Genomic DNA, 17,416 nt, shown 5'->3' on the forward strand with positions numbered 1-17,416 from the left:
ATGGCCCCAGCTTTGGAACAGTCTCTGGGAGGACCCCTTCAGTGAGCCAGACCCACTAGGGGTCTCACTCTTCCTCCAGGGGAAGCCACATGGCTTCACCACCTCCCTAAGCTGGACATCTTGTCCTTCAGCACCCCTGCTTCACATTGTGAGCTCTGTTCAGCAAGTCCAGCTGAGACAGACCCCTGAGGGAGACTTGTACAATCTTTATCAAACAGCATTATCAAACAGTATGGTTTTTTAGTCGGCTGGAACACAGCATAGGAAGTCCTTGGTTAACATAGAGAAAAGAAAGTGACAGCATAGTCCATCTTGATCAGCACAGAGCTCAAAGCCCTGTCCCTCTGACCTCTCTTTGTCCTAGTTCAGGTGTGTGCCAGAAACCCTCAGCAGCCAACCCTTACCCACCATCCCCAGCACCTCCCCAGTCCTTTGTTCTCCAGATTGGCAAACAGTGCTGGCCTTCTTGAAGTGAGGTGGGCCATCCATGGTTGTTGGTTGCCAGGTATCAAAGTCCCGCTGAGTAGGGTTGCCATTGTCTCCTCAAAAGCTCCTTTAATATGGGGCCCAAACCCTAGACAGCTAGGAGCCATTCACGCCTGAGTCTCTGAGCCTTTACGGAAAGTAAACAACCCATTCTATTCCCTAGGTAATACTGCAGCACATAGGGGAAACTGAGGCATACATTAGCTTCATTAAAAAAATACAAAAAATCCCACTTTCTCACACTCTCTTTTATAGAAAAAGAAATGTATTTTAGGATGTTTCTTGGAAGAAGTCTTGAAATTATTTTAGTAAACTCCTCAACTTTTCTCCATTCCTCAGAATCTGCCATTTCTATTTATTGTATTGCTTGTGTCCTTCATATCAGGTTGTATATGTTTGTTTCTCTATCAACATACACACATTCTGCTTTAAATGATATATTTTCCCTGTACTTTGCTCATACTGATTATTAGTACCAGGGGGCTTCATGTGCTACTGGGTCATCTACTGTGTTTGAATTGGCCTGTTCTTCATTGTGCTGCTGTGTAAAAGCAACAGAACTGTAGTGATCTTGTATGTGTTTCAAGCCAGAATAGTTTTCCCTTGACAATTTCATTGGGACTATAAAATGTAAATACAGAAGTATTAAAGAATCTTATTTCTCTTCATTTGAAAATGATAGGAACATGAATTGTGGTTTATGAAGCCTCAAACACCTCATTCTCTAAGATCACAATTTAAGGAGAAGTAAGTGAATTATTTGTTCTCCCTTTCAATTATTTTTATTATATGTTGAAATATTTAAAGTAAGAAGCTAACAGAAAATTGAAACCATATCACCAGAGCTTGTTTAACCACCAGGAAACAGGTACATTACAGTAAGCAGAAGTGACAACACAGATGATACAGATTTTTGTTACATAGGTGGGGGATTATCTCACAGTAACCATACCTCCAGATGTTGCTATTATTTTTCTTAAATAGGTTATACATAAAAGGTGAAGATTTTTCAAAGTAATATTTGGGTGTCCAACTTTAGATACTTTAAAGAAGCTTGATTTTCAGAAAGTGCAAAGAACCTTGCCTCTGAAAATCAGGCCCCAGGTCTTTTAGGTTGGGCACCCAAAAGTGGGAACACCCAAAAATCAATAGTCACTACTGAAAATCTTGACCAAATTCTTTATTAGAAACGTCTTGTAATCACCGTGAATGCCAGCCAAATAAGTACTTTCTGGGAATGTTCTTCAGTAAATGTTTCCGTCCGTAGGATTGCTCAGTGAAACCAGTCCTTAAACAAGAGATGCAAATAAAACAAAGCCTCTCTTTTGAATATCAAAATCAGTGGTATTGGGATTGCAGTAAGAGAACATTGAGAATGGCCCAGAAAAAGCACCATGCTAAGATAAGGATGAGTGATAAAGGGATGGGGTGGAGACCACTGACTAGCATGAACTGCTCTCCTGGAAGAGCAATGGTCAAAGAAAGAAAGGCCTATATCTCAGAGCAACCAGCATATTTACAATTCTTGCAAATAGGAACAATTGGCAGACAGCAAGCCCTCCATACAGGAGTAGGGACATCCCCAAAAGCTCTCTGTTTTCCTGTCTGTATCTCTGGGAAAGGGTGCATTGTCCATGCTCCGAGTTGGCACATAGGCTTACTTTACTAGACACCTTTGAACTTTTGTTAACATTTTAACAAAGACTCTTAGGGTTTATCTGTCTTTACAACAAACTGGTCAGCGTAGACAAGGATAATGTGGTGATCAGCATGAACTCTGCTAACTTGACTCCTCAACGCTGTATTGAAACACAATAAGATTTCCTAATGAAGACAAGCCTTTAAAATGCAATCAGTAGTAAAAAATGAAAGACACCTTTGTTGAAATGAGGTCACACTCATTAGTACTTCAAGTTGGTTTGTCTTCTGTATACGTTAAAAAAGGACGGAAATAAAACACAAAGCCCTATCTTGTCTGGGAATATTGATGCTGATGGTCTGTTTCATGTTTGTATAGAGAAGAAGAGTTGAAATACCTTCAGTTTCTTGAAGAAGTTACAAATGATATTTTGATAAGAAGTTGTTACTGCAAGGAGTAAGTACTTGACATTTCTCCTTATTTAGTCAACTGAAAAAAGAAATTGTGACTAATTTTTATAATCAGTATGAAGTATTGGAGGACTTGTGAAGATGAATGCCGTAATGATATTCTTGAAATCGATTCCTTTGATTTGTCCTTCTTTTTTCTCCTGGCTTTTACACTTTGTAATAGAATCACCAATAACACACACAGCTGAGAAACAAAATGGGAAATATTTGCAGTGATCTTCCTATTTCCTGATAACATGGAGTAGATGTAAACAGACATTATGTTCTCAGAATCTATTTGTAGGACTGAACCATTGCATAAAATGGTGAGATGCATTGTTGTTGTAGTGATGGCTCTGTGTTCCAGTTCTGGTTTTAATTGGTTTCTCAGAGCCTAGATAAAGTAACACAGAGCTACACTGAGTCTTCTGTAATAAAGTGCCTCAGAGCAAGAGATTTTGCGCAGTGGGCTTTTTCTCCTCAACACAAGAACAAAAAATGTGGAATAAATTAATATCTATATAGCAATGCTTTTTTCTTTGGAGTATACAATGCATCACTCCATTTGACTTCTCTTGTTAAATCATTAATGAAGATCAAAAAATAATATGCCCAGCCAACTCAGGTATCTAACTGTGACATCATGTGCAGTTTTCATATTGCCTAATTTAAATTATGCATTTACACTCTCACACACCGTTTTACATATCTAATAATGAAGGTTGTGGAAGGTTCTGATAAACCACACTTCCCTGTTTGCCCTCAGTGAATCCAAGCATGACAAAATATACTTTGACATAAGTCTGCTCTCTCCTATTCTACTTGATGCCCTGCACCTTAACTAGAAGGTGCTTTTGCTGTAAAGAGGAGAGAGAATTTAACTGCAAGCATGTTTAGGCCTTGGTCTTTGTGAAGTGCCATCTAGAGAAGGGAGAGGTGCCAACCTTCACAATCAGTCATGTCTTTTTCTTCGGCTATCCCTTGATGCAAGGGTAACGTCTTCCAAGGAGAGTTCACTGGTGGGTTTTTAAGTGGCTGAGGAGCCCAATTCATGCCCTTTAGATTTTCCCACAGAAGTGACAGGTGTAATCTTGGAGAAGACATAGTTGTTGGCTGGACTGATGTGCCCTTTCTTTCCTCCTTTGTCACTTCTCCATCTCATAAGTATGTCTGTTATCCTCAACATGAGCTGCGGCTTGGTGTATGGTGTGGTGCCACTGTTTTCTGTTCCGCACCGAGTCTTCCCAGTTTGTCGGGTCGATGTCTCCCTTTTTAAGGTGTTCTTTCATATGTCTTTGAAGTACTTCTGCTGCCCTCCATGAGCCCTTCTTCCCTGACTTAACTGAGAGAAGAGTACGTGCTTCAGGAGGCGAGTGTCAGGCATACATACACAGTGGCCAGCCCAGTGGAGTTTCATGACCTGTGCCTCTATACTGCTGATGTGGGCTGCAGAGAGAATGCTGATGTCAGTGTGTCGGTCTTCCCAGCTGATCCTGAGAATCCCCCTAAGGCAGTGCTGTTGGAACCACTCCAGCTGCTTGAGATGCCATCTGTAGGTTACCCAGGTCTCACATCCATAGAGAAGGGTGGGGATGACAACTGTTGCATTTTGATTGGCAGCAAAGTCATTTATTTCTCTCCAGCATACATCTTTATACTCTTGAGCAGGCAAAAAAACAGTTTAATAATGGTTAACAAAATTTACACAGCACAGCTGTAACCCCATAGGGTAATTATCATCCTAACACCTGTTTGACTTATCATCCTATTTACTGCCTACCAGCAGATAAAAACTAGCCTCGACCTTAGTCTAAACACTTCAGCTCTCACATACTTATCTAAACCAGCCTATATAACCATGCAATTCTTAACATAACCCCAACAACACCAACAAAAACAAAGCACAACAAATAAATGGTGTAAATTCTACAGGATTCCCCCTTCTCTATAGCACACCAACTTGGCAAACTAAAACACAACATAAACCACATAAAACGCAAAAAACAATTGGCCAGAAACAAACAAAGAAACAAACAAACAAACATACAAAACAAATATATTCTTATTGGGCAATCAATTATTACTTAAAATACACAAATACCCTTATTAATTTCAGACAAAACAGAATCACTTCATTAAGTAAATCATTTACAGGAATACAATTGCATTTTGGCTTACTTCTAAATTCAAAGCTATTAACAGCTTAAAATTTTTTTTTAACTTCTACTTTAAACAACAAAAACATCACCATTTCAATTACATAGCACTATATATATTTTTCAGCTAATACAACAAAATTATATATAACCAAACAATTAACAAACTAAACTTTTTAATTTTTTTATTTACAAACAAAAAAAAAAAAAAAAACTTTTTACTTTAGCAACTTTAAAAAAATGTTGTTTGTCTCTAGCTCTAATCAGAGTTAACTTTGTACTTTGCCTAACATTAATTACGCTAGTAGTTAATTACCTTTCCTCTTCAAGTTCTCTATCTATTGCGTGCCTGCCTGGGAACCTTTTGGCTGAGTTTTCTCAACTTTAAAACTACCATTTACAATCCAATTAGGAGGGCAATACATGCTAAAAAAATTCCACACAACAGGGGGCAGCCTGCAAAAAAAAACCAAAATTGTGCAATTCTTTGCTTCTTTACCAGGGTCAGTTCTCAATGCCCTTTTAGTCAGAATTAAATTATTTCAATCAATTAAATCAATCAGGAGGATCAAACAAACGGGATCCTGGCACAGCTAACAAGCAGTTGTTTCTCCAGGGCTCAGGGTGTGTACATCTTGTTGCTTTCTCAGTCATTCCATCCACCATTGCAGCAGTCATCTCTAATACTGACACTGTTGCAGTTTCTTCAGTCTACTGTTTGAGCTGTAACAGGCACAAATGTTTTTTTGCCCCAGAGCTTTTCAATAAAAAAAAAAATGAGTATCTGCTCTGCCAGCTGCACAGCTTCTCTTCTCTCTCTTCTCTTTCTCCTTTTACACACACAGCAGAGGACACATGTCGCTCTGTGTGTAGAGGGGCCCCACTTTACACCCTTTCTGCATGGGGGCTCAGCTGCAACCCGCTTCAGTGGGCTCTGATTCCAAAGGTAAACACAGATCTTCCTACTACTGTCGTCGTCAGTGCCTCAGTACCCCACTGCATTGCATCCCCAATAAAAGCTCTGAGTGATCTGAATAAGGCCAGGCAAAACAAAATACCTTTGTTGATGGGCACTCAGGCCAAATCCTAATGGACCATCGGTGTTGGAAAGAAAGAACTGAAACTCGCAGTCTAAAACCCGGTGAGGTGTTCCAGGCAGCCGGGTTGGCGCGGTGAGGCACTTGTGTGCCGCCGCGCGAGGGGCGGGCGTGCGTCGTCCGGCAGCGCGCAGCGTTCCGCGCCAGTTGCAGCTTCAGGTAACACATCAGAGGCCGCTGCTCATTTGGGCCTGTGCCTTAGCATGAATTGCTGCCTTATCGCCTCCTCAATGGGCAAGGTGGCTAATATACGGGCAAGTGGTGATTTGCATTCTGCTTTGCAAGAGTCCAACTGCAGTTCTGGCCTCTGGCGTCAGAGAGATTAGAGATCTAATAGTCCGTAAATCCAAATTGCGGGACAAGAGCCAAAACTCTCTTAGCCCAATCATCTTTCCACAACAATTTCTGTGTAGTGTAAAGCATGTCATGTCAGCTAATCGCAATCATCATACGGACACATTTGGCCCAGCAAAAACCTGTTCAATGATAGACTGTACACGGATTATTATCTAGTCCATAAGCCATGATTGATTTCTGTCCCTCACGGATCAACTTTGGCGTAATCACCGGAAAGGCCTCAGGTGTAGACCTTCATGGATGCTTTTTTAAAACTTCCAATTGGTCAACTTTGTCACATATATGCTGCAGCTGTCCCCCCTGGCGCTCCATCTCCTAGAAGGCATCAGACTGAGTAAACTGAGTAAAAAGTAGTCAAATCGATATGGGGTTTGATGGGAAGCCAAAGGTATCACCGTGTCCTCACCACAAAAACTCTCTGGCTCAACTGGGCACACAAGGCATTAGAAAGGCCTGCACTCCTGCCTCGGCCGTGAGAGTTTCTACTATCCTTTTCCCCTTATTCCAGGGAGAAGGCCTGCACCGTTCTTTCTTCCGCTGATGCAGCGGGTTCCCATTGCTGCTCACACCTCTGGGCTCACTGAGACTCAGGTGCGCCTCCTTTTCCCCTTTCAGTTCAGGCCATTGATTGGCAGCAAAGTCATTTATTTCTCCAGCATACATCTTTTATACTCTTGAAGCAGGCAAGCAAAAGTTGCTAATTATCCTATTTACTGCCTACCAGCAGATAAAAAAAGCCTCTCACCCTTGTCTAAAAACACAGCTCTCTCACATACTTATCTGCCAAGTTCCCACAGACAACTGCCTTGTAAACCGAGATCTTGGTGCCTGTTTGCAGATCCCTATCATTGAAGACTTGTTTGAGTAGTCTTCCAAAGGATATGCTGGCACAGTGGATCCTGTATCCAGTTTCTGTGTCAGTGCTGGCTCTTTGGGAGAGGTGGCTGCCAAGGTATGGAAAATGGTCCACATTTTCCAGGGGTTCTCCACTGATGGTGATTTGTGGAGTACAAAGAGTCCAGGTGAGGGCTGGTAGAGTACCTTGGTTTTCTTGATGTTGAGCGAGAGACCCAGGCTCTGATAGGCATCTGCAAAAAGATTTAGGGTACTTTGCAGGTTGGCCTGTGTGTGTGCGAGAATGACACAGTCATCTGCATACTAAAGGTCAGTGATGCCAATTCTCGTGATTTTAGATTTTGTTTGGAGATGTCAGAGATTGAAGAGTTCACCAACCATTCGAAGCTCAATCCTGATTCCATCAGGAAGGCAGTCACGGATGAGAATCAGGATCACAGCAAGGTAGATGGAGAAGAGTGTGAGAGTAATGACACAGCCTTGCTTCACACCAGTGTGAATGATGAATGGTTTGGTCTCTGAGCCATTGCACAGAGTGATGGCAGTTGTCCCATCATGGAGTAGTCTGATGATGGAAATGAATTTCTGTGGACAGCCAAACCTACACAGCACCTTCCATAGGGACTGAATGTCATGAACAGTTCCTGGTGTTGCTCTCTGCACTTCTACTGAATCTGTCATGCCACAAAGATCATGTCAGTTTTTCCATGGGATGGCCTGAAGCCACACTGTGATTTGGGGATGAGTTCCTCAGCAAGGGGGAGAAGGCGGTTTAGGGCAATGATCTTCCTTGCGATAGAGAGAAGGGCAATACCTCTGTAGTTCTCACACAAAGATTTGTTCCCTTTCTTGAATTTTGTAACAGTGTTCGCGTTCTTAAAGTCAGGTGGAATTTCTTCAAAAGGTCCAAATTTTGTCGAGGAATTGCCAAAGTTTGTGCTGGAGCATTGTTCCACGATCTTTAAAAACCTCAGCTAGGATGCCATCTGGGTCTGGTGTCTTGTGAATTTTTTGTCTTGGTGATGGCATACCGGACTTCCTCAGAAGATGGGGGATCAGTAAGGTGTTCCATTGCCAAGCATTGTGGAATAGACTCAATAGTGTCTTCAGAGACCATGGAGTCACGGTTTAGTAGGCTCTCAAAGTTCTCCTTCCAGCATTGTTTAATGGTGCATTGTCCTTGAGGAGGGTGGAGTCATCCTGGGAACATGCCAAGCATTGTGGAATAGACTCAATAGTGTCTTCAGAGACCATGGAGTCATGGTTTAGTAGGCTCTCAAAGTTCTCCTTCCAGCATTGTTTAATGGTGCATTGTCCTTGAGGAGGGTGGAGTCATCCTGGGAACATAAAGGGGTTGGTCCTTTGGAGCTTGGCCCATATGTAGCTTTTGTTGCTTGAAAGAAGCTTCTCCTGCCATCATGGTCTATGAAACCCTGGATCTCAGAGGATCTCTTGCTACCACTTATTTTTGATATCTCATTGCCTCCTTTGGACTTCAGCTTTGAGCAGGTGGTAAGCCTCATGTTTTTGTTGGTTAGAGGAATCATTTTGCCAGTTGCAGAACAAAGTTCTTTTCTGTTGAATTAATGCTAGGATTTCCTAGTTATTTTTGTCACTGACACCAAATCAGAATCTTTCATTTTCCTTCTAGCAGACTCCAACCAAAATCTTTAAGATTGAAATAAAATTAAACAAACAAACAAACAAACAGCCATTAACACAATTGTGAGGTTTTGGTTCTTGTTGGATTTTTTTGAGAAATTTCTGAAAGTTCAGGGTTTTCTTCCTGACCCATCAAGGATAAATGGAACAAGTCTTTGACTACCTTAGGCTCAGCCGAAAGCACACTTCTACGAACTGGTTTATATCATTTTACATTTTTAATTGCCTAGGAACATTCATCATTTTTTAAAAAATACTGAAGCTTTGCTAGGTTTGGGAAGTTGCAATTAATTAAATATTTTGTGTGCCTATGAATATATTTGTAACTTAGATATTATTTAAAAGCGTGCACTGGCAGCAACTAAATTAATTGGAAGGATTGGTGTCCATCAGAAAATACTGCAAATAATAATGAATAAAAATCATACAACTGTAGCTAAATGTGACTGTTTTGGGAAACCACACTAAAGAAGGTCCAAGTGGCTCTCTTTGCTAGTTCACCTTTTAGCTTTTCCCTAGGCATACGTAATACTAGATTTTGCCTTGTCCTGTCTGGGTGCACAGAGGGTGCAGGGTGCCTATCCTCTGCAGTGTGGGAGACAGGCACAATCCCAGTCTAGCACCTCTGTCATGCAAGGACTAGGAGATCTGAGCAGCCAGAGCAGAGCTAGACTCCTTAAATAAGATGGGATGAGGTCATCATCCTGCTTCTCCTGTTTTCATTGGTCAGTAGAGCTGAGCTGGTCCATGGGAATGAGAGAAGAGTGTGCACCACATGCTCTCAATTGATACAGTCACAGATGCTGCTGTGTGAGGCTCCCATAGGTATCTTACCAGTCTCTATCACAGTGTCCTTGGGAACAGCCGCCAGGGCACAGCCTTTCTTCCCCCCAACCTCACTTCCCCACAACTGAAAGCCACAAGGTTTGCCCTTTTGCACTCTGAACATATATAGGTCTTGGGACATATAGTTTGATGCAGGTTGTCCACACTACAGGCCTACAGGGTGCATGAATCAAAGTCTACTGGGGACTTTCCTGTTGATTTTCTGTCGAAGGCACTCAGATACTAAGGTGATAGGTGACAGACTAAAACTCTAAGATAGATATATTATAAAAAGTGAATAGTGACTCAGTGTTGTTCTGATGACTCTCTAGCAACAACATTTAGTATCCCTGAAGATTAAAACTTCTGATCAGTAATGGTCTCTTTTTAAAAACTCAAAGTTGAATTGCTAAATTGATTTTAAGGAGAGCCTATAAAAGACACAACTGGTGGCCTTGGCTGATTTCTTGCAGAATGAATACAATAGATGTATGTTTTAAAGACTCCCCTCATTTAGCCCACTATCTCCAAAGGAAAATACCCAGTTCAGATATGCAGTATAAGTATAATGCTTGAAGAATTCAACTGAGACTTCCAGTTCACTACAGTTATGCATTTTTCATGACTGTCTGGTTTTCAATCACTGGGGCAGAACTAGATCTGAACATGAAGCGCTAATTTCCCTATTCAATTAAACCCTTATTTCTTATGTCTACTTGTTTCCATTAGTGTTTCTTTTACATTTGGTCACAGCCATCTCGAAAAATAGGGATTTACCTAATGGACTAAGCAACACATTCTGAAAGCATTTTCACAACAGAACACACCTTGTAGTACATAAAGTATAAAAGGTTGTGTTCAGGTTAACCAGGATTTGGGCTATGAAAGTTCACCCCTTAGTGATTCCCTTAAGAGTTATTGAAAGGGAAGCCTGTTTAGAAGAGAACCTACAAATGGCCTATGTGGATACCAAAAGGTAACATATTTTGAAATCCAACAATTTTTGTCTGAATAGCGCTATGTTCGCGTCATCTACACATAGAGTTAGAAACAAAACATCAGTACTCTTCCTGAAAGGTTGCAGCATAACACTACTTTATTGCTTAGATTTCACAAATCTAGCACACAACAATCAAATACAGGGAGTGATATAGCTGGCTGCCACTTAAGGCAAAGGGGCACAATTCAACCCACTTTTCTCCCGACTGGCTCTTTTGCAGACTGTTTCAGAGGATCCAGATCACATGCTTCCCTCGGCGATTCCCTAGCCTGCAAGCAGGGGCGGCTCTAGAAATTAGGCTGCCCCAGGCAGAGCGGTGTGCTGCGCCGCCCTTCCTCGGTCCCGCGGCGGGTCCCCTCTTCCCGCGGCTCCGGTTGAGCTCCCGCGGCAGGTCCACCGGAGCCCCTGGACGAGCGAACCTCCCGCGGGCACGGCTGCGGACGGTTCGCGGGTCCGGCGGCTCCGGTTCAGCTGCCGCAGTCATGCCTGCGGGAGGTCCAGCCGAGCCGCGGGACGAGCCCCCCTCCGCAGTCATGCCTGCGGCAGGTCAGGTCGTCCGCGGCTCCGGTGGACCTCCCGCAGGCATGACTGCGGCAGGTCCACCGGCCCAGCCTGCCGCCCCCTAGATTTGGCCGCCCCAGGCACCAGCTTGCTTTGCTGGTGCCTAGAGCCGCCCCTGCCTGCAAGCAAGACCAAGAAATTCTTAGGATTTAAAGTGATAGCTTGTAAGTAGTGTAAGGGTACAATGTCACTCAAATGTTGACCCTGCCCCAACTCTATAAGGCCCCTTCCCTGCTCCATAAGACCCTCCCATGCTGTATTACTTCCAGGGCAGAGATTAGCACATGACAGGAAGGAAAGGCTAGTATGTGACTCTTCTAAGAACTCTCTCCACTGCTCTCTACCAAATGGAAATGGTTTCAGCACCATAGGTCCTCCCCAATAACAATGTGACCAATCAGTGCAAGTGTAAAAGACTTTGTCACTTGTTTTCTCACTCTTTGCAGGAATAATTGTTTTCTTTCACATCTAAATGTCCCACAGTTGAGAACCTTTCACCCAACTCTTACTGGGCCACCCTAACCATTTCACCAGTAGCCACTTTTTTCTCCACTTTCTTTTCTCATTTAGAACTTTTTTTTTCAAATCCTGTAAATCTTGTCTGGTTTGGGGTTAATTTTTTGTAATTGTTGAGGGTAAAAAGAGCCAGCAACTTTCTCTCCCCCATAATCTTTTCATCAGCATATAGTTCTCTGTTCCAGGGTTAAGGCTTCATCCACTTTGAATATTTCATCAGTAAATATTTCTTCATAACCTGTTTCAAAAGCTCCTTTGCTTTTAGATGGTTGCATGTGGTCACCTTTTCTAAAAGGGGCAACAATCTTCTTTAGTTTAAAACTCTCTTCAAAAATATTTTTCATACTTTCAGAGGAGGAGGGGTTAACATCAGCAGGTCTGGTACGTATAGTTGTAACTGTTTATAAACTCCGGTAACACGTCATTGTAGTGAAAGGTGTTGTGGGTTGTAAAATATCTCCACATCTTAGATTTTAAAGTTATGTTAAACGGCTATACAACTCCTGCTTTAGCTTCAGTATTAGTAATAAAATGGTGAACATTATGTTGCTTTAGTAGTTTATTTAAAATTATTTTCCCCATTTGGTTTGTAATTTTTGAGGCATGAGACCTTTGCAGAAAATGGTTTTAAAGGTCTTGGATACGTCACCTCCCATCTTGTCTTTTAGGACCAGGGGCTAAGCATGTTTAAATATAATGTCTATCGCTGTTAAGATATACTTAAAACCATTGTTGTGTGCGGAGACCTGCTGCATATCCACCAAATCTATCTGCCATTGTGCATCCACATCTGAAACCAGTGTCTTGTTTCTTTTGACATGTGTTTGCGCCAGTTTGTGTAAAGTGTTAGCATCTTGGTCTGAAAGCCAAGCTGTTACTTGTCTTCTATGCAAAGTTTTGCTATGTTTTTTGGCTGCCTGAAAAAGAGTGTTCACCCTCTGAAGCTTCCAACTTTCCCGGGGGCGTAATATGTTTTCTTTAACTGAGCCGCCTGTGTAGATATGACAGTTATAATGTCTTTTACTAACACGAATATGGAGAAGATGTTCACAGTGACAAATTTAAACAAAAGCAAGTTTTATTAGTCACATGGTTTAACACGCTTTATAGCAGCCTGTGGAAAAAGAATGCTGTGACTCATGACAGTTACAAGGTCCGAGCTGGCTCATTCTTCCTCTTTGAGGAGGAGGGTCTCCTCTTTGAGCTCTGTGTCTCAGCCATGAGCAAAAACAAATGATGCATGATAGATTCACCCCTACTGCGCTACCGTTGTGTAGGTTCTCAGAGGTCTCTAGAAAGGTGTTGTCAAGTTCTTGAGAGATATTCAGAAAAGAAACAGCTGTAAGTCCCCTGTTTAGATTTACACAATTCCAGGTCAGTTCCTACCCCATTGCAACTGCCTTGACCTCCGCTTTTTATAATCTCTTTACCTGAGCTATGTCTTATCAGTTCACTTTGTCCGAGGAGCCTTCCTCCGTGGGTTCAGTTGTTGGATGGGCACCTTGCTGATAACTCTAACTCATAATTTCATAGGTCTTGCTGTCAGGTTCTGGTCTATCCAGGAATGGCTGGGACAAAGGGTACAATAATCCCTTGACCCCACAGTTACAATTTGTGGTGTGGGTGGGACATAGCAGGAGAGTCTGAAGTGGCTTACTGGGGCTTAGATCCCACTTGCAATACAAGTGTTATAAGGGGGCCACCATGTTGTAATTGAGTGTTATATTGGTACCGTAGACAGACCCTCCATTAAAGGTAGAAGAAAGGAATATATAGGGATTGAAATTAAAAGCATGAAGGATGATCCCTACTGTTATCTGGCTGTATTTCATCCCAGACAGAACTCTCACTGATTGATGTGTGTACTTTAGAATGAAGGGCATTAGATTTTTTTTTAAATTTTCAAATACTTGTGACGTTAAAAAATATGATTATACCTTTGGTAGAAAAATAGGGATCTAGAGTAAAAGTGAGAAGTTAGGATGTATCTATAAAGATTTGAAAGATGGACCAATCGGTATTTTTTATTTGAAAATGTATTGTCTTTTGAGTGGTCTTTTTTGTGTGCTGATGTTCTTTTTTTTTTCTCTTTCTAAGGGCAATAGAAGATATATTTCAAATGCACATTAGAAGTAGAAGGCATGACCTTGATGAGGTGAGCAAAAATATCTATTATTAAATACTCTGTCACCCAGAGCAGGAGAAATGGTTTAATATCAGTGCGCAACAACAATTTATGCCATTCTGACTCCTACGGAATTTAAATGAAAAGAGGTGAGGGGGCAGAGAGAGAAGAAACCCTGTTCTGACAAAAGGCAACAGCCACAGGGTGTGTTATAGCTAGAGCTAGCAAAAAAATATTTTTCCTACATGCTTGTATGTACATTTCTAGTATGGCTTCCCAAAAGCTTTTGATAAAGTACTTAGTGGTCAGATTGGTTAAATTGCACAGGGCCTCTGTGCAAGAAGTGTTTGTCTCTACAGATTTCTGCTGTTTCTGCCATTTGCTGTAGCAGACAAAGCAAGGGAGGATTTGTAGCCCTAGTTTTGAAAGTGGGTCGATAGAAGAATGAACTTCAAAGCTCAGCAACAAACTTTGAAGTTCCCTCAGCTTCAAAAGCCATTCCCTGCAGCATGTTGTGGACCAAAGTGCAGACTGAGTGAAGCCAAGTAAATACTGCAAAGCATCATGAACATTAATTCAGACAAGAACTGCAGATCTGCCTGGATGCTATTGCTAATACCTTTTGTTTTCACACCCTGGGTATTTCTAAGCAAATTTTCATTTGCAAAAAAATATAAAAGAGCTATGAGTATGCATCCATGCTGAAAGTGTTTGGCAGCCATCTTGAAGGTTTTGTGGGTTTTGGAGTCATCCAGTCAGATAGCAGTCAACATGGGTAAAGTCTGTGGGACGGGAACAGTCTTTTTGTTCTATATTTATACACTGTCTAGCAAAATGGGGTTCTGACCTTTGGCGGTGGCTCCCAGACACCAATAACACACCATTTAGCTCTTCATCCATAGAGCTCCAGGTGCTTTACCAAGGAGGTAAGGATCAATCCCCTGTTTTACAGATGGGGAAACTGAGGCACAGAAGGGGCGATGTGACTTATTGAAAGTCAATGAGCAGTCTAGTGGCCAAGTCATGAATAGAACCCCAGTCTCCTGCATCGCACTCCAGTGCACTAGCCACTAGCTCACATTATCCCACTCAAATAAATAATAGAACAGGAAACCGGTCACTACAAATAGCAAATTACTAAGAGGAAACATTTTAAGCAAAAGCCCTGACAAAGAGTTTGTGAGCGACCCATATGTAGCAATGCACTCACACAAATAGTGTCAAATAATGAGCTAATCTGAAAAGAGTGAAGCCTCCTTCTGGATAACTCACAAACAGAAAGAGGGGTTTAAAGTAATACCTTGTTCTTTGGAAATGGTTTGTCCAGCTCTAGGACTGACCCATACTGGATTGTAAAGTTAGTTGATAACCACTTAGGACAGTAAAAAAAGAGGAGGAAGGATGATCCAGTGGTTAGAGCGCTGGCCTAGGATTTGGGAGACTGGGGTCAAGTCTCTGCTGTGACACAGACTGCTCGTGTGAACTTCGGCAAGTCACATGAAGAGACTGAGGCATTGCAATGCTGAGCCTGACAGCGCCGAACTTTTAGACACCCAGAAGAATCACAGGAACAACACTGTGATCCACAAAGCCGACCTAGGTGGCTAAGCCCCCACCCCCCCATACCGGTGGTTCTCAACCAGGGGTACATGTACCCCTGGGGGTACACAGAGGTCCTTTGTGGGTACATCAGCTCATCTAGATATTTGCCTAGGTTTACAACAGGCTACATAAAAGGCACTAGTGAAGTCAGTACAAACTAAAATTTCATACAGACGATGACTTGTTTATACTGCTCTATATTCTACACACTGAAATGTAAGTACAATGTTTATACTCCAGTTGATTTATTTTATGATTATATGGTAAAAACGAGAAAGTCAGCATTTTTTCAGAAAGAATGTGCTGTGACGCTTGTATTTTTATGTCTGATTTTGTACCAGTAGTTTTTCAGTGAAGTGAAACTTGGGGGTACTGAAGACAAATCAGACTCTTGAAAGGGGTACAGTAGTCTGGAAAGGTTGAGAGCCACTGCCCTAGATAATGCAAGGAGGGAGGGGACGCTTTAGACTACGGTCCATAAAGCCAGCCTGCTAGATGGCTCCCTGTCTAAGCTAGACAGTGGGAGCGTCTAATGCGCTAAACTCTGCCCCTTTCTCACAGATAGCTATCTAAGTCCAGGCCGCAGGGAGGTGCCTAGATCAGCAAGCCGTCCATGAACAGGAACCCCTCTCCTGGCATAGGCGCCTGTGTAGTTTCTTGTGGGAATGAGTTCAGTGCCTGTCTCACTTCATGGGCCCCAGGCAACACAAGCATGTCCCTGTAAGCCAGGCAGGTCCCGCTGTTACTCTGCAGGTTAGCTATTGGCACACCTCAGTCCTCAAGCCCTCTGAGTGCCTCTCTGGATTGTCCAGCACCTGGTCTACTGGACACTTGCAGTATTCAGATTCACTGCTTCGAAGAAATAGTACACTCCATCTTACCAGTTCCACCTCTGCTCAACACACAGCACTTAGGTGTGTATATAGTGAAATCAATTCCAAGTTTATTCAGCAAAACATAGCGGAGAGACTCAAGTTGTAGCAAGCAGAAGGACAGGAAACAAATGGTTACTTATAAAATAAAATCATAACAGGCACTTGAGAGCCTAGACTTAATTAACAAGATGTTCTCATGTCATGTAAAGTATTGCTCGTCCAAAATCCTTGCAGCACTATACAACCAGGCTGCCTATGACCCTCCTTTCACAAGACAAGCATCCCATCAGCTTGCTTCCTCGGTGAAGGATTTAGTATGTCACTCTGCACTCCATGATATATCAGATCAGTCCTTTGTCTTTATTTATAAAGAGGGTACCTCCCTCCCTCTGTTTGTTCCATCCTATAGATTTCGCTGTCTCTTATTTGGCAGCTGGCTCAGTATGCAGATAGTCATACATTGTGAGGCATACAGTACACGAACAGCCAGACAGGGAGATAGGTGTCTGTTACCTCCGGCTGGAAAGGATCATCTCCATGGTATGTCACCTCCTGGTGACATGCCTTAACCCCAAGACCTTAAGAACATAATTTTCAGTATAGATACATACCTCCTTAAATATTATCGGTACATACATTTCACAATGATTTTGGCAACCAGTCGGCTTCTGGCTCTTGGTGGACACCTTTCACACCACCCTTCAGTGAACTATTATTAAGGCTATGGTTTAGTCACGGGTATTTTTAGTGAAAGTCATGGTCAGGTCATGGGCAGTAAACAAAAATTCATAGCCAGTGACCTGTCCATGACTTGTACTATATACCCCTGACTAAAACTTGGGCCGGGGTGCGGGGTGTGGGGGATGTGGCCTGGGACCCCCCAGAACACCTAGTTCCTTACTAAACTGGTGAATGGCACATTTAGAGAAAAGTAGCTCTCACTTGCTTCCCTTGCACTAGCTTGTGGTACTTACCTTTATGGAAATCAAAGTTCTGGGTCCTTCTCGTCGGTGGTACTGCTGACTGCTGGACACTAACTTCAGCTTTTTTTGTTTTCCTTCGTGCATATATCTGACCCAGGAGATCCATGTTGCTCACATTACGCCACTGAAACATTTGTGTTAAAAACTTTCTCAGAAATGTTAAATATTTTAGTATTCAGTTCTCTGCCCCTGGAAGAAACAGCTTTCCAATGAGACTCAAATCTGTTG

The 17,416-nt window shown here is 42.4% G+C and overlaps 1 protein-coding gene across 4 annotated transcripts in view; it reads left to right on the forward strand.

The window, feature by feature from the left end:
- Window positions 1–17,416, forward strand: part of LOC120401980 (spermatogenesis-associated protein 7 homolog) — a 114,269-nt gene that overhangs the window by 77,158 nt on the left and 19,695 nt on the right. For all 4 annotated transcript variants that reach the window (XM_039532272.1, XM_039532276.1, XM_039532273.1 and 1 more), the window contains 3 exons: window positions 1,169–1,233; window positions 2,504–2,581; window positions 13,701–13,758. In XM_039532272.1, the coding sequence (XP_039388206.1) occupies window positions 1,169–1,233; window positions 2,504–2,581; window positions 13,701–13,758 (201 nt within the window). The remainder of the gene's footprint in view (window positions 1–1,168; window positions 1,234–2,503; window positions 2,582–13,700; window positions 13,759–17,416) is intronic.

The sequence above is a fragment of the Mauremys reevesii genome, linkage group 3 (assembly GCF_016161935.1).
Source record: "Mauremys reevesii isolate NIE-2019 linkage group 3, ASM1616193v1, whole genome shotgun sequence".
NCBI classification, from domain to species: domain Eukaryota; kingdom Metazoa; phylum Chordata; order Testudines; family Geoemydidae; genus Mauremys; species Mauremys reevesii.